At 50.0% G+C, this 16,709-nt stretch overlaps 6 protein-coding genes across 6 annotated transcripts; 3 read left to right on the top strand and 3 right to left on the bottom strand.

Annotated features, from left to right (window-relative positions):
* Positions 1-261: 261 nt before the first annotated feature.
* Positions 262-5,526, bottom strand: N7457_007178 (bifunctional ATP-dependent DNA helicase/ssDNA endodeoxyribonuclease DNA2; the record flags this gene model as incomplete). Its single annotated transcript, XM_057178221.1, has 6 exons — positions 262-926; positions 964-2,814; positions 2,880-3,141; positions 3,213-3,707; positions 3,764-3,859; positions 3,919-5,526. The coding sequence occupies 6 exons, from the start codon at positions 5,524-5,526 to the stop codon at positions 262-264; spliced, it is 4,977 nt and encodes a 1,658-aa protein (XP_057029965.1).
* Positions 5,527-6,101: 575 nt separating this feature from the next.
* Positions 6,102-6,528, top strand: N7457_007177 (uncharacterized protein; the record flags this gene model as incomplete). Its single annotated transcript, XM_057178220.1, has 2 exons — positions 6,102-6,361; positions 6,444-6,528. The coding sequence occupies 2 exons, from the start codon at positions 6,102-6,104 to the stop codon at positions 6,526-6,528; spliced, it is 345 nt and encodes a 114-aa protein (XP_057029964.1).
* Positions 6,529-6,882: 354 nt separating this feature from the next.
* Positions 6,883-7,977, bottom strand: N7457_007176 (carbon-nitrogen hydrolase family protein; the record flags this gene model as incomplete). The annotated part of the gene is given in 5 exon segments (XM_057178219.1): positions 6,883-7,245; positions 7,322-7,400; positions 7,470-7,753; positions 7,773-7,901; positions 7,966-7,977. The coding sequence occupies 5 exon segments, from the start codon at positions 7,975-7,977 to the stop codon at positions 6,883-6,885; spliced, it is 867 nt and encodes a 288-aa protein (XP_057029963.1).
* Positions 7,978-8,224: 247 nt separating this feature from the next.
* N7457_007175 (exosome catalytic subunit DIS3) lies at positions 8,225-11,367 on the top strand (the record flags this gene model as incomplete). Its single annotated transcript, XM_057178218.1, has 2 exons — positions 8,225-8,420; positions 8,471-11,367. 2 exons carry the CDS (start codon positions 8,225-8,227, stop codon positions 11,365-11,367), a joined length of 3,093 nt encoding a protein of 1,030 aa, XP_057029962.1.
* A 144-nt stretch (positions 11,368-11,511) lies between these two features.
* On the bottom strand, positions 11,512-13,094 carry N7457_007174 (MCT family MFS transporter; the record flags this gene model as incomplete). Its single annotated transcript, XM_057178217.1, has 2 exons — positions 11,512-12,810; positions 12,873-13,094. 2 exons carry the CDS (start codon positions 13,092-13,094, stop codon positions 11,512-11,514), a joined length of 1,521 nt encoding a protein of 506 aa, XP_057029961.1.
* An 855-nt stretch (positions 13,095-13,949) lies between these two features.
* On the top strand, positions 13,950-16,433 carry N7457_007173 (LIM domain protein; the record flags this gene model as incomplete). The annotated part of the gene is made up of 3 exons (XM_057178216.1): positions 13,950-14,049; positions 14,078-16,041; positions 16,107-16,433. The coding sequence occupies 3 exons, from the start codon at positions 13,950-13,952 to the stop codon at positions 16,431-16,433; spliced, it is 2,391 nt and encodes a 796-aa protein (XP_057029960.1).
* Positions 16,434-16,709: the final 276 nt, after the last annotated feature.

Below are 16,709 nucleotides of genomic sequence, written 5' to 3'. Positions count from 1 at the left end.
CTCAACTCCTACTTCCAGGTGGACTACAGAGATCTACGAGAGAAATTGAGATTTTGTGGACAGTCACATTTGACAGCTAATAACCAACACGTTGTAATGCCAATTAGATAATAGAGGGTGCCCGGTACAATCATTGAGCCCAAAAACATTAAGACGACTGGCTATATTAGCGTCTTGCCAAGTCGTGCGCGATATTAAAACAGAACGCATCAATTCGCATTCGTCAAGCAGTAACATGAAAGTTTATTAGGGGTGGCTATATTAGCCCGTCAGGTCGTTCACGATGTCTCGTAGGATGGGTCGATTCCCGACCACCTTCGTGCCGTTGAATAGTTTTGCGCCTGTCTTTGAAGGCTTTCGAAGACCGCTGTTTTTCTGCCGGGATCCCAGTGGGCTTAAGGGTTCACGAGAAGACCGATCAGAGGGTGACTTCTTGACCACTGGGCTTGTCTTCTTGCCCTTACCCTTACCCTTGGCAGAGCCAGGGGTCGATGCCGCATCCGGAGACATAAGCTGCGATTGTGTGGCACAGGAATGGAACACATGGTTGTCGACTGCTCCACTGGGTAAATTGTAGACCCAGTGTTTGCTTTCCATCAGACGGACGTATTTGCAGAGGAGCTCGTTGCCATCACGGAGGGTGGATCTGCTGCCGACGACGAGGAGTTTGGTCTGGGCACGAGTGAAGGCGACGTTGACACGACGCCAGTCACGCAGGAGCTCGCCGACATTGTTCTCAGTGTTACTACGAACGCAGCTCAAAATGACGACCGCTTTGTCACGGCCTTGGAACTTGTCTGTAGTGTGCATTTCCAGATCCGGGGTATAGCGTCGCAGGCTCTGGCGGAGGAGCGAGAGTTGACTGCGGTAGAAAGTGATTACGCCAATATTGCGCGCGGGGATACCGCAGGCAATGAATGACTCCACTAGTTGTGAACAGAGGAACACTTCCATATGATTCACGATACGGTTTCCCTGCGCTATCTCGAGAGCCGCAGGGCCGATTGGGTCGGTGTTGACCAGGCGTGTTTTTGCAGATGGTGTTAGCAAGTCTCGCAACCAGCAAGGGGTACTCGGGGGTACCCGGGCAAATTTCTCGTTGAGATTGTGATGGAGCACGTTTGATGTCCTCGACATGGAATTTGTCGAGGACACCGATGTTGGGTATATCCAAAGACTGGGCTGCTACCTGCGGCGTACCGCATTTGAGACGGCCCGAGTAGATCAGTGTGTTGGAAAGCAACATGATTTCTTCACACATGCGGTACTGGTGCTCAAGATTGACAACTGAGTCTGGTTGTGCGTCCGAAAGCAGTTTGAATAAACTGACATCTAATCCTCCTTCCTGTGCCGCTTTGTTCTGCACAAGCGGAGGCAATTGATAGTGATCCCCGACTAGGATGAAAGTCCTTGCCATACGAATAGGGCCAAGGCAGACTGGAAGCGTGATCTGGGAAGCCTCATCGACAATGCAGTAGTCGAAGATACGCTGATTGAAGATGTTGTGATTGACTCCAAGGCAAGTGGTGGCAACAACCTGTGGCTTCTCGTACGAATCCTTGAGTTCTTCGATAGTAGACTTGGGAATTGCGGCAAGATCGGCAAAATCCTGAACATCTGGATGGATTTTGGCAGTCGCACCGATACGCAGCACACGAATGTTATCGTCGCGAATCTTGAGCAAAATGTTGTCAACCGCAGTATGAGTGTAAGATGTGAGGAGAACACTCTTGCCTTGTGCGACGAGAGCTCGAATGATATGAGCAATAGTTGTGGTCTTTCCAGTTCCAGGCATTCCAAGGACAAGAGCATAATCCTTGGCGCTCATTACCTTGTCAATAGCTTGGGTTTGGTCAACGTTGAGGCTGCCAGGATCAGTGATCGCATATGCGGATGATGTCGTCTTGAAGGCAGGCGGTTGCCCCTCGACAATGAGCCGTCGAAGCTGTCTCGCTTGGAACAAGTCTTTATCCATCATACAAATGAGGTTATTTCGAACAATGGCCATGCCGTTGCTGAATTCGTCTTTGTCAATCCGGTAGACAAATTGTTCCTCGGGGTCTTCCAGAGCAGCAAGCTCCTCTTTCCCAACCTCCATGATACCTCTGAAGGACTGATTCGTGACGGCGTCGAATCCAACCGTCTTTGATCGTGCATTGTGAAGTTTCCGGTCCACGCCAACTTTGATGTGTGACGAACTAGCATGTACCACGTATCCGTTGGCGAGAGCGAAATGGCCCTTTTCGTCGGAAACGACAATCGGGTCACCGACAGATATTTGAGATTCGGCAAACGAGAAGCCCAGGGGCGGCTGACGTTTGATAAACGTATAGTTATAGCGATTTATCTTTGTCCCGGTATTTTCCTCGTATACGGATCTCGGATCAATGACAACATCACCGAAGCATCGGCCCAGAGCCTCTCGTTCGTTGCTCAGCAATGTCCAAAGCTCTCGTCGGAACTTCACGAGGTTTCCTTCCTCTTTGGTCAGAAGTTCATCCCATTTTCGGAAGAAATCCCGATCGCCGTTGTTAAGATGGCCGACGGCGGCATCAAAGTCCTCGCCAAGTGCGCTGGTCTCGCCATCGCCATCCTCAGAAAGTTTGTGGTAGATAAAACAAGGAGTTCTGGCATAGCAACGAATACATTGACGTGCTTTTTTCAGCATCGGTGGAAGCTGTTCCCTTCCGCGAATATAGCCAGCTAGGTGGTTGCGCACCTGAATCATCTGGAGAAGCTCGTGTCGGATTCCGCGGATGCTGAGCGTTTTAGTTAACTCGAGGTAGTAGAGCAGCCCGAAAGTAACATCAACATCTGCAATAGATTTAGCAACTAAGTCAAGCAGAGTTGGGACCTCAAAAGATCGTATTGCCACTTACCATAGCGATCCGATAGAAGTAAAGTGTAAAGAGCTGTTTGGGCCCTGTGTGACTGGTTTGTATCTCTTCGTCCAGTTTTGAGTTCCAGCGGAACAACCAAGTTCTTTTCATTGTCATCTTCGCGAGAGGTGACTTGGACCGTCGCATCAATGTTGCCTTTAAGTCCATACATCGGGGACCAGATGTGCTCCTCGACCTCCAGCAGTTTGTTGATACTTAAATTCAGCTTAGAGCTATTGCGGTCTTCAACCAAAGAGTTGGCCTATGCATTAATCGTGGTTAGATGGGGAGTTATTTTGACCCAAAGAGGCATTCATCAGCTCCAGGACATACCTGTGGCTTGAGGTGTAGGAACATGTCTGCCCAGTCGACAACGGCAGGCATCCTGCTCATGAGATACTCAACAGCTTCAGGGATGCTCATTTGGATCGAATATAGCTCTTCGATGTGTCTACCCATGACGGTCTCAACCAATGTCTTCAACGAATCCATATCCCATTCATTCGCTTTGAGAGCTTCTTGGAAAACTTCGTGAAAGAACACACCAAAGGCTTGCGGTCTCTCGAGTGGACCGATAACTTTGACTCTATCTTGAAGAACAGCTCGGCGCTGGCAGTCTATTGAGTCTGCCACGACCGTTGCAGAGATGAGATGGTCAGGGTGAAGAATGATCATGTTCTTCGAGTTGTCTACAACGCATATACCCGCAGCGTTGAAGTCCCCGATCAGGTGAATATACGAATCTTTGCTGCAGGGAGTGTCGAACCATGATTCTCGCAGTATAATGGTTTTGCGACCTCTGGTTTTCTCATCTTCAACTAGTAACCCCTGTACTTAAAATCAGCGGACTGGAATATGGCCAGGGCAGGGACAAGTGATCTGACCTGCTCTGGCTGAGTACGTCCTTTTGAAGTGACATATGTGTTCTCCGTGATGTCAACGATCTGGTAACGTTTGATAGCTTGTCGACCTTTTAGGTTCTATTTGTTTTGACTGTCTTAGCATATATTTAGACATAAACCCACTAAGAATGACTAACATAAGCCGGACCTTCTCCACCTGCTGCTTGGTTCATAGTTTGCTCAATGGCCTCCAAATCAAAATCATCGTCAAACTCATCATCCGATGATTCCGTCTTAACATTGACTTTCGCGATAGCTGAAGTTTTACTATGCGTATTGCCGTTTATCGAGGGCCTTGTCGAATCTGACCTTTGCAAACCTGGTCCAGTGGTAGTTTGCCTTGATGAATCGAGTGGAAGGGGTTTTGTGTCGCATTTTGCGAGTATTTCTTGCAAGTTATCGGGAAGATCGTCATAGTCGTCGAATTCATCGGACTCATCATGCTTTGTTTCGTTATTTTTAGTGTTATCGGGGTTTGGAGGTTTGCTGTTAAGAATCGAATTCTCTTGAGGCTCCCATGAACGAGACTTATCTGCGGAAAGGACGCCCCAACTAGAGGATCCCAGAGAGGTATATTCAATAGACGCGTGTTTCGACTCAATAAAAGGATCCGCCGAGGCATCGGCCAGGTCCATCAGATCTTGATCAAGGTCATCGTCGCCAAACTCGGACGACGATTCTTGAAGAACGGGCAGTTGTCCTGTTTTCTCAGCTGGTAAAACACATGGAGATTGGGCAGCTTCTTCGGTAACTTTCTGAAGTTTATGGTCCTTTGTGGGCGAAGACGAGCGACACCTTCGCGCATCCATGTGTTGCCGCAGGGGCGAAGATCCGGGGGGACCCGCATCGACAGGGGCCATATTGATACTTCTTTCAATCTTCTCCATGAGATAGTTGATCCTTGACCTGGGTTTCCCCGATTCGACATTGCTGCTAGTTCGTTGAATTCCCCCACAACCAGCACCAGCATCAAGTCTGTTGACTCGTCGTCGTTTTGCCCGAGAGGCGGGGAACTCAGTAGTGCAGCTAATCGCGCGTCTAAGACCCGAGGAGTCTCGACTTGTTCTGCCCGAAGCTGGTGTTTGGGGCGATGAAGAAAGGAGATTTGCGAGGCGCGGCGGTGGAAAATCTTCCGTTCCATCGACCATGTTTTTATCTATGTAATTATTCCATAACTCGGCAGCCATATCGTGTTGCGGAGTCTTCAAAAGAGCCTGTATGGATTGGAGATCGAGGGCTTCCTTTTGGCCCTTTTTCTTATCTCCTTTCGTGGGAGAGCCAGCAGGCGAAGAACTATGCCGACGTTTCCTTCGGCGACCCGCTGGTGTCTGAGATGACGTATCTGGATTCGAACTGGCAGGCACATGTTGCCATATGACATGCTCAACCGGTGTCACTTCTGGACCTGGCGCGGGATCGAATGAATCTTCGGCATTGCTAATCAAGTCTGCGAGAGGGATCCTGTTTCCTGGAGTCTGAGGGCACTCTTTGATTGGTTTTGTGTCTTGTGCGTGTGTTTCCGGGGCTTGAACTTGGCGAGGCGGAGTATTGCCATTGCTGATGGGCGCCTGCATCAGCTCTACCGCACTGTCAAAGCCTAAGGGTTGTGCTTCCTTGCCACCATGAACTGGTTTCGTCTGGTCTTTGGAATCGGCACCCTCGGGAAGTGATCCGTCCTCTTTGAAGCGAAAAGCGTTCAACTTTGTTCGCGAGTTGGAAGATATCGGGTACGCATTCGTTGCCATTGCGTCGATCCGTGAATATCCAGTGACGCGTTCAAAATTGGTAAGGATACATTCCGCGAAAAGCTATACTATGTAGAGACGAACAATGTCAGGACTGGAGACGTATTCAAGTTCACAGATTGAGACATACCAATTAAAAAAGGGAATTTACTGGTTCAGTTGCTTTGTATGTTCGAGCATATGAAAAGATAAAACGAATGGCGAGTCCAGCGCCCTATTTGCCGCATGGGGAGAGGGGGTCAGGTGTGATAAGAACGCGTCGCGCGTGTAGAGCTGACACCTATTTTCCAAGGCAAGAGCGTAGTGCTGCCTGAATTATCGGGTGCAAAGGCGGAACGAGAAAACTGCCCAAAGTGGATTAGCGCAATGACTGGACAGCTTCCCGGCCTTTTACGGCTTCAACATCAACCCGCCGAACACCCCTCCACTCTCTTGCAAGAGGCACCCACATCAATTGACACTGTCCTTGCCATCTGAATCGACAGGGCAACTTTGAGCCTTGTGACTACCACCACTACACTTGCACGCCGTGTATCTTTGATCAACGCCAACCCTCCTTCAACCCCGTCCTCAAGATGAGTGCCCGGCCATTGTCGCAAATCCTCCGAGCGCGCTGCCTGCCTCGCACGGCTCAGAACACGCAGGCATTCTCTACTCGATCCACTCTTCGTGCTGCGGACCACGGTGACCACTACGATCCCCCCACCGGCTGGCTGTTCGGTATCAAGCCCGGTCAGAAGTATGTGAAGGAAGGCTGGGAGAACATTTGGTACTACGGATTCATTGGAAGCTTCTTGGTTGCTGGTGTCGCATACGTTTTCAAGCCCGATACCTCGTACGTACAATCCGTGGCTTCTAGCGCCTTGATATCAATGCGTCTGCTCCTCGCACAACTGAAATACTAACAATTGTGACAGTATACAAACATGGGCTCTCGAAGAAGCTCGGCGGAGACTGGAAGCTGAGGGTATCCTCGAGGATCCCGACAAGGTCAAGAAATAAACGTCACATTTGTACGGTGTACATAGAGATCGGAGAGGGACTATTTCTATTCATGCCTGTACTACCTGCAACGGCAGATCTGATGTTCCGGTCTCGTTTTTAGACAGGTTTTGTTGCATGCTCATCTATTTTCGTTTGTTCCTTGTTGTATCACTTTACCCTTTTCGAAGTTGCTTTCCGTCATGTTGGTTATAGGTGCTCCGGTCGCAAAAATTGGCTTATAAATTCGCACTGAGTACATCATGAGAATATTCAAGGTTAGATCCCTCAAGGTTGATATTGAATAGACGCATCGAAAAGGTAAGGGACAGAAAAATTATCGATTAGTATTCGCCCTCTCGCTACCTGGAGATCTCAAATCTCCGGATACAGATCATTACGCCGAAGCAGCGGCATTTCGCGCCGAACCTTCGCCACAAGATCCAGATCAATGTCAGCAGTTGCAATTTGGACACGCTCGTACTCCTCTTTTCCTCCTAACTTTGCTACCACTTCACCCCATGGGTTAATGATCATTGAATGGCCATAGCTGCATCTCTTCGCGTTGTGCTGGCCTGCCTGCGCAGCTGCGATAACGTATGATTGTGTCTCGATAGCTCTTGCCTGTAGTAACGGCTTCCAATGGGCCATGCCTGTTGGAACAGTGAATGCTGAAGGATATGTGATGATTTCAGCATTCTGTCGCCTCAACGCCAGGCTGATCTCTGGGAAACGCAACTATGTAATCTAGCATGAGTAAAAGATCGAACAGGCCAATGTCCAATGTGATGCAGACATCCAATCCAACACTTACATCGAAACAAATACTAAGACCAACACGCCCGATAGGAGTTCCAAATGGCTTCGGGATTTGTTGTCCTGGCTGGACGTTCCTAGAGATATCCAAAAATGTGAGCGAATGATAAGCCAAATACTGGGGTTTTTGTTGAAAAAACACTTACGCGCTCTCCTTGAGTACCGGTCCATCTTTGATATCGACGTCGAACAGATGGATTTTCTGGTAGTTTTGCGTAATGACCCCGTTGTTATCGATCCAGATCAATGAATTCTTAAGCCTCTTTCCGGAGGCTACTTCATGGATTCCGACATTTATGTGGATGTTCCTTTCTCTGGCCTCTCTCTGTAAAGATGTGACAAACTGAGTTCTCTCCTCAGACTGAGCGAGTGCGTACGACTCTTCTGCCGAGGCTGCGATATAGTCCGAGGCCTCTGGAAGAAAGAGCACCTATGATGTATGAGCTGACCACTGAGTACTTGACAATGAAAAGATCAAATATCACCTTAGCGCCTTGTGCAACAGCCATTCCCACCAGCTCTTTGCAACGGACTAGATTCAGACCTATGTCGGCAGTCGAGCATAACTGCCCCACGGCCTAAGTGTATATCGAAGCAGATGGTCAGATAGATGGATTGAGTCACGATGGAAAGTAGACATACTGCGCGAACCATGGTAACTGAGCAAATAAATCAGAAAAGAAACTTAGAATAAATCTTTAAGAAGAAAAGACCTTCACTGAAGCATATGAATGGCGTTGGTCAACTCCCAAGTGACGAGCTGATATGCTGACTCAGCTAGTTATCGCGATGATGGATCAGCGATAACCTTTCTTTCTGCCAAGACTCTCACCTTGGATCTTTCACAAGACAAGTCTCGACAGATTCAGCAACTGCCAAACTGCTGATTCTTACGATCGCAATGAAGAGTTTAAGGAGAGATTTGTCTGCCAACCCTCAGGCCGCAAATGTCACCAGCAAGGTCTTTGTGAGGTCCACGAAAAGTGGAAAGGTGCAAAAGATTGTCCGCGAGCTCTATCTGAGAGAAGATATTCCTTGTTCCTCTAAGCTCTGCTCACAATGCCCGACAATTGCGCCGGCTGATGCCAATGGAAACAGTAAGGATTTGATCGTAAACATCGTTAAGCCAGATGCTAATGCGGAACAGTTGCGCCGTTCATCCTATCTGATCGCCCCGCAGGTACGAAGGCATTCCCACGAGGCCACTACCTTGTTCCAGATACAAATGCGCTTCTTAATGGAATGGATCTGTTTGAACATACGGGGGCCTTCTATGATGTGATTGTTCTTCAGACCGTCCTCGAGGAACTGAGAAATCGATCACTACCACTCTACAACCGTCTCTTGGCCTTGGTCAAGTCAGACGAAAAGCGCTTTTACCTCTTTTTCAATGAGTTTCGCCGCGAGACTCATGTTCGGAGAGGTCCGGAGGAAACAATCAACGACAGGAATGATCGCGCCGTGCGCCTGGTAGCAAGCTGGTACGGATCCCACTTGCAACAATCGATCAAGAAGGGAAAGAAAGAGAAAGCGATACCAGCAATTGTGGTTATCACTGACGACAAGGAGAACCTTCGGAAATCTAAGGAAGAAAACGTGACGGCCTTGTCGCTATCCGACTATGTCTCCGGCTTGGAGGGTTCGGAGATGTTACTGGACATGATTAGCGAGTCCAAGGATGCGCGAGATGCCAAGGAGATGGCTCGTGGGGAACTGCTTTACCCCGAGTACTTTTCCATGTCGAAACTCACAACTGGTCTGCGAGCTGGAACATTGCACCAAGGAGTGTTTAATGTTTCGCCTTACAACTACCTGGAAGCCTCTGTTAAGACCGCAGCTTTCGATAAACCGCTTCTCATTCTGGGCCGCGATAATAGTAACCGCGCTATTGCAGGCGATGTTGTCGTGCTCGAAATTCTTCCACAAGATCAGTGGAAAAGCCCTTCGACTAAGATTGTGGACGAGGAGGCTGTGACCCGTAACGACAACCCTGATACCGAAGAGACAGAGGCAGTGGTGACAGATAGAGAACGCAAAGCTCTCCAGGAAGAAGTCAAAAAGGCTCATGGCAAGAACTCAGAAGGGAAGCCACAGCCTACCGCCAAGGTTGTAGGCGTGATCAAGCGCGGCTGGCGTCAATACGTCGGTCACGTTGACTCCAACTCTACTGGCTCACAGACCTCTGGTAGACGCCAACAAAATGTGTTCCTACTGCCGATGGACAAGCGGATCCCTAAGATCAGAGTACGCACGAGACAAGCTGCCGATATTCTCGGCCAGCGCATTCTCGTCACCATTGATTCTTGGGATCGGGATTCTCGATACCCCACCGGTCACTTCATTCGTTCTTTGGGTGAGTTAGAAACCAAGGGAGCCGAAACCGAGGCTCTACTGCTCGAATATGACGTGCAATACAAACCTTTCCCGAAATCTGTACTGGACTGTCTCCCGTCTGAGGGCCATGATTGGAAAGTCCCGGTTTCAAAGGAGGACAAGGGTTGGAACGGCCGCAAAGATCTCCGAGACTTGCTTATTTGCAGTATCGATCCTCCCGGTTGTCAAGATATTGACGATGCACTTCATGCTCGCCTTCTACCAAACGGAAACTTCGAGGTCGGTGTCCACATTGCGGACGTATCGCACTTCGTCAAACCCAACAACCCAATGGATCTCGAGGCTAGTGTTCGCGGAACTACTGTCTACCTAGTCGATAAGCGTATCGACATGCTTCCGCATCTTCTTGGTACGGATTTGTGCTCTCTCAAGCCATACGTTGAGCGATATGCGTTCTCGGTTTTGTGGGAGGTGACACCCGATGCCGAAATTGTGTCTTCGAACTTCACCAAGTCGGTCATTCGCTCCCGGGAAGCATTCAGTTACGAACAAGCTCAGTTGCGCATTGATGACAAATCGCAACAAGATGAGCTCACCCAGAGCATGCGCACCCTCTTGAAATTCTCCAAGATTCTCCGTCAGAAGCGTATGGATGCCGGTGCCTTGAACCTTGCTTCCCCGGAAGTACGCATTGAGTCCGAGGGCGACGAAGTGGGTGACCCTCTGACAGACGTCAAGACGAAGGCTATGCTTGACACCAACAGCTTGGTCGAGGAATTCATGCTTCTCGCCAATATTACTGTTGGTTCGAAGGTCTACGAGTCCTTCTCCCAGACGGCCTTGCTACGTCGCCATGCCACTCCCCCGCCCCAAAACTTCGAGGAACTCATGAACCAACTCTCGAAGAAGCGGAACATGGAGCTCGATGTTTCCAGTTCGCGAGCTCTGGCTGACTCCTTGGATCGCTGCGTTGATCCTAAGAACCCATTCTTCAACACTCTAGTCCGTATCCTGGCGACCCGTTGTATGACCTCTGCCGAGTACTTCTGTGCAGGTGCCTTTGCCGAGTCTGAGTTCCGCCATTACGGTCTTGCCTCGCCCATCTATACCCACTTTACATCACCCATTCGACGTTACGCCGATCTGATGGTCCATCGTCAACTGGCTTCTGCCATTGGGTACGAAGGAGAGGATGGACATGCAATCATCGAGGGTGTTACCACCCGAAACAAGCTTGAAGATATCTGCCGAAACATCAACGTCCGTCACCGCAATGCACAGCATGCCGGCCGCGCTAGTATCGAATACTACGTTGGTCAGGCTCTCAAGGCTCGCGGAGAGAAGATGGCCGCCGACGGCGTTGACGCGGGCATTGAAGAAGAAGGATATGTCATGCGTGTCTTCGAGAACGGTGTCGTCATCTTCGTTCCCCGTTTCGGTATCGAGGGTGTCGTTCGTCTAGAGGACTTTGTCCTGCCCGGTGAATCTGGAGCACGCTCCGTCGCCGAGAGACGGGAGCTGGCCCCTCACCGTACCACAGACTTTGATAATGAGGAATACACCCTTCGTGTATCAGAGAAGGGTCAGGAGACTGACCGCAGTGTCACTGTCGAACTCTTCCAGAGGGTTCGTGTCAATGTCAGCTCAGTCAAGGAGGAGGGTCGTGGTGCTGGCAAGAGAAGGGTTCGGATTCTGGTTACGGAGGCATGAATCAGAAGCTACATTGATGTAGATTAGATCTAGGTATCGAAACGGCGTTCAAATCAAAGGACTGGCAGATCATCGTCTATTTTTGTATGTTCATTTTGTCTGGCATATTTTTACTCTGCCTCATGCATTTCCCTTTATATATATTCAAACCTTCTTTAAAGTAACCATATTGCGACATAGACAGACCGGGGCCCATAGCTGGGCATCCGACTGGGTGGCCTCCACGGTCGAGGAAACAACTGCAGTTTGATCTTGCTTCTCGTTCCCTCCAGCCCTTTGGGTCAATGGGCCAGTCTGCACGACCGAATTCTGGCATCCCTGAGAACGCTCCGATTCGCCGACCTTCCAGCCGCGAACGAGCCACAAACATACGGAAGCACCCAAATACATAAATCCAGTGAAGATCTGAACACGAAGATATGAAGTCCCGCCATCAGCATAATGACTGCGGAGCTGCAGGGCAATTGGCTCAGAGACAGTGCAAGGGATAACAAGCGCCAGCCAGGTAATGCTCAAGCCGGAAGGAAGGTCCCTGATACCAATGATTTCCGCCAGGACGGGAGAAACAGTAGCCCAATATGTCCCTGCAACAGTGCCGACCAACACGGCAAAGAAACATACCACGCCCATACTATCAGCGAAAGTCCAGATGATGAGACAGAATAGACCGCAGAGGAATGTTAGGAAAGTGGCAATATTGATACGACCAAGTCGATCACTGAACATGCCAACAAACGGACGACCAAGTCCCTGTCCAAGATTGAGCAACGCCGAGACAATACTTCCTTGATGCGAGGAAAGACCAACGGAGAGGGCGAAGTTGGCCACGCTGAACAATAGCGCCACGTAGCCTAGCATACTGAACATACCCCACCCGAGAAAGAGCAAGAATTCCGGGCGACGCAGGAGGGGTAGGTGGAAAGCCGTGAATCTACTGCCGACAGCCTTATTGCGATCCCGGAGTAAATTGCAGCAGACCAAGTTCACAACGCAAGAGATGATACCCAATATGCGGAATGCCCAGCCCAACCCGTAGCGCGGGATAATGGCACCCACTGCGAGGGAGTAGATCAGTCCGCCGAGGCCAGATCCAGCGGCGTTGATACCCATAGCTACACCACGGTGTTTGCTGAACCATTGCGGGGTGATACCGACGCTACCCACAAAGAGGAAACCCATGCCCCACCCGAAGCAGACGCCTTGACTAAGGAAAATGTGCCATTTTTGGGTTGCGAATGAGGCCCCGATTAGGGAGAGGGTCTCGAGGAAGATGCCCAAATTGAGGACGAGGCGGGTGCCCCATTTGTGGATCATGTGGGTGGCTAACGGGGCCACCAGGAGGGCACAGGAGATGCTCAGGCCGCCTGTGAAGGCGTATGATAGGGCTGATGTGTTCGGAAATACATCGTTCGAGAGATAGTGGCTCAGGAACACACCGTAACTCTGAATATTGGAGTGGTTAGTAAAGAGCAGAGTGAAAGAGCGATCCGGAATTCATGACTCACGCTGTTGATACCCCAGGTATGCGCATTGATCCAGAAGACACAGGCGACACAAACCCAGCCGTAACCACCGTCCGGGGGAACATCCAGCTTGTATTTCTCATCTTCATCGATCTCGAGCGACGTTGCCGACTGCGGGTTTACTTGCTTTTCTTGTTTTGCACTTTCTCGGTCCAAGTCATCTTGATGAGACCGAATGATATCAATCGGCGCATTGTCCGTCATAGTCCCTTGGTCCGATTCCAGTAGCTTACTGATCTTTATAAGATAATGGCCTTGTTTGATCAAGGCTGAAACCGACAACCGTTTGCGTCACGACATGAGTATGCAGTGAGAAAAAAAATCGCAAAGACGAAGACGCTAAAAAAGAGACTAGAGAAGGATCCTGGGTAGCTCATAGTTATAATAATTGGTAGAGATACATAAATGGAGGCACCGGACAACGCGCCGATATCAGGGAGCTATGCTCGTATAGAGAAAAGATACCCGGGGGCTCGATGGTTGCATTCTTGCAATCGGCGATATTTGACCAATGGAAGAGGTTTGACGGTCTAGAGCTTGGGACTCAGCGACTCGGCGATTGGGGTCACTTCGGAGGTGCCCGCAGCGTTCACTTGGCTGTGGGGTATTAGTGCCGAGCAGCCGATGCGGAGGAAGATTGGGGTTCATTTATATTTGGCTGTGGGGGGAGTTTAGTTCCATATGAATGCTGAGCAGAGCTTATTTGGTGCCAACAGAGATCCGTAGGGCTGAGCAGGTCTAAGGTTGTTCTGCAAGGAGGTTAACATGCACATCAACATCCCACATGGACACCTTCCTCGTCAGGTCCTGCGTGGTTCCCATTTGGGCATCCTAGGGCTTCACATGCCAAGCCCTTATCGGACCTGATAATGGATGAGTCATCCGTTGCCTCGCGACGGGGTTTGTTTGGAGGGGAACAGCGCAATGACGCTAGCCAACTCAGAGCGTCAGGCGTAGATCGCAACTAGGCTCTTCTCATCTTAGTCCTTTTCTCCTAGTCCCCTGCGTCATCCTTACTTCTTTGGATCCTGTCTCTCCAAACCCTTGCAATCAATCATTATGCATAAACATACTGGCCAGAGGAAGATATCTCCTCCGGGGCCGTCGTTCATGTCCAATGATCAAGTTGGTGAGTGGTTGTCTCATGTTCAACTGCTCGGTGAGTCAGGGCTGATACATATGGACAGCAACATACTTGAAGGACCTACGGGCAAACCGTCCTGCCCGTCCGACCGGATCCCGCCCTTACCCTGGTAGAGCAGCTGCGTCAACGAGTTCGGTGCCCGATAATCCCCCAAGGGCATCCTCGGCATTTTCCATGCACAGGCCGGTTGAAGATGAAATCAAAGATCACCCTCGTCCAGGCAGTGCGATGTCTCATCGTCGGGCAAATTCCTATGTGCCTGGCGGCGGCGCAATGGGTCGTCCTTTAGCCCAGGAACCACGTACGCATTCAATCCGAAAGAACGTATTTCCGGCACAAATACAATCGCGAATTATCCCCATCCCAACATCTCCAACCCTATCTTATCGGGAAAATGGTCAACGACGACATGAAAAGGAAGAGGCACGGTTATTACGAGATGCCTTGCAGAACATGGATGTGCAGGACGATATTGGTCTTCACCAAGCAGCCCAAGATGAGGCTACAGAGCTAGTTTGGATGCACCAGAACCCTGGGAAATCTTTCAAGAACCCGTATGCGCCATACCACAATCCCGATGCCAACCGACGCAGTGAGAGCCCTGTCCGGAGTCCTGTCCGGAGCCCTGTCCGAACTGGTTCACGGGGGTTTGGCTCCCCAACTCACAAATTCAGTCAATCAACTGGCTCGTGTATGTCTGATGCTGGTAGCTCCAGCCCTGAATCAATTCAGAAGCGATCATCTCTGGCTGGACCTTCGAAGAAGAATCTCAAAGTCAACTTTAAGCTACCTGACGAAGAGCCCGAGCCGCCTGTTGAGCCCAGGCCGCCCAGTGTCAGTAGTGACTCTTCTAAAGGAATTTTTAGGAATCCCAATGACCAAATCTATGAAGAGCCTGTTGATGTTCAGAAGCAGCATAAAGAAAAGCCTACTTTTTCTAAGTCCGACTCTTCAGCTTTGAAAAGCAAACCGCGCAACGCTTTGGGACGCATCCCTAGACCATTGCCTTGGTTGCAGAATAGAGTCCACAGTAGCCCTGTGATGGATAAAATCTCGCGATTCGAATCCCAAAAGACCTCTCCAACTCAGCCGCGTAATGCCGACTATACTCGAAACGGAAGCGCTACTCCCCCTCCCACCCAGTCCCATAACGCTGGCTACACTCGGAACGAGAGTGCTTCTCCTACTCCGCCTCCATCTGAAGACAAGAACGAAAGTTTCCCCACCAGCGAGGGAAAAGAAAGACGAAGTGATGAGATCCGTGCAGCTACTAGCAAAAGAAGAGGAGATCGGAGTGAGAAGCTACCAATGCCTTCAGCCGTCAGTGATCGGGTTGGACGCCCAATTGTGAGCTTTGACAAAACATGGCAACCAACTAATGAGCCAAAGCCTGAGCGTCCAAGCCTCCCTATCATTGAGGTAGCAGCGCCGGCCATTGAAGTCTCAGCCCCCTCAATTGAGGTCTCCGAGGCTCCTTCCATCCCCGTGATCAACATTCCCGATATCAAAGTACCAACGATTTCAGAGATAGAGGCATCCTCTAAACAAGCGAACAAAACAATGCCTCAGACAGCAAGAAATAGCCCGACTAAACCGGGTTCCACGAGAAAACAGGGATCCGAAATGCAGAATCGTTGGTATTCGCCCTATATACGATCTGGTGTCCCAACTGCAAGCTGTGAACTATGTTCGCTTGGCATTTCCGGAAAAATTGTGACCGCTGGCGGATGTCGATTCCACCCTGAATGTTTTACTTGTTTCCACTGCCACACAGCCCTCGAATGCGTGGCTTTCTACCAAGAACCCGAGGCTAGCAGAGCCGAGAGACTCGCAACTGGGGTTGATGACCGTGATGCCCGTGTGCCCCGGTTCTACTGCCATTTAGATTTCCACGAGATGTTCAGTCCCCGCTGCAAGAGTTGCAAGACCCCTATAGAAGGAGAAGTGGTGGTGGCATGCGGTGCCGAATGGCATGTCGGCCACTTCTTCTGCGCAGAGTGCGGTGATGTACGTATCAATTCCCCTTTGAAAATTTTGCGAGCAAGAAAACTGACAATTCTTCCACCATACAGCCTTTTGATTCCCAAACGCCCTTCGTTGAGAAAGATGGATTCGCATGGTGTCTCCACTGCCACTCACGCCGTACTGCACCACGTTGCCTAGGCTGCAAGCAGCATGTCCTGGATGAGGTTGTCATCACCGCAATCGGCGGCCAGTGGCATGAGCACTGCTTCAACTGCTACGAATGTGGCGAAGGATTCGGCCCTGAGGGTCGATTTTTCGTTCGTGAAGGGGAGCCTAAACGGACAGCCAAGGGTCGCATCATCGGCGGCCCGGTTCAATTGGCCATCTGCGAGAGATGTGAAGGCATCCGCCTCAAGGCGCCTGGGATGTGCTAGCCTTTTGCATCATATATTGGGGACGATGACTACCATGTTTTCACGAGATTACTGCTTTTATGATAGATCCACGCATGATTTCGGTGTTTGATTGTTGCATCATTCCATTTCTCGGAGCGTGTTCTACACATTTGTTTCCAGACCTCATCTCAGGTCTCATTTCGGGAGTTTGTTGTTTTCATGTTGTTTTGTTGTTAGCAAGCGAAATTGATATTGGCAATGCATTTTAGAATGAGAAATGAAACGCCTCAAACACCTTTCTTCTCTTGACCTATC

Source organism: Penicillium paradoxum (genome assembly GCF_028828445.1).
Source record: "Penicillium paradoxum strain IBT 22861 chromosome Unknown utg000006l_segment0_segment0, whole genome shotgun sequence".
Lineage (NCBI taxonomy): Eukaryota > Fungi > Ascomycota > Eurotiomycetes > Eurotiales > Aspergillaceae > Penicillium > Penicillium paradoxum.
The sequence above is the reverse complement of the archived record's forward strand: the minus strand, read 5'-3'. Positions and strand labels throughout refer to the sequence as shown.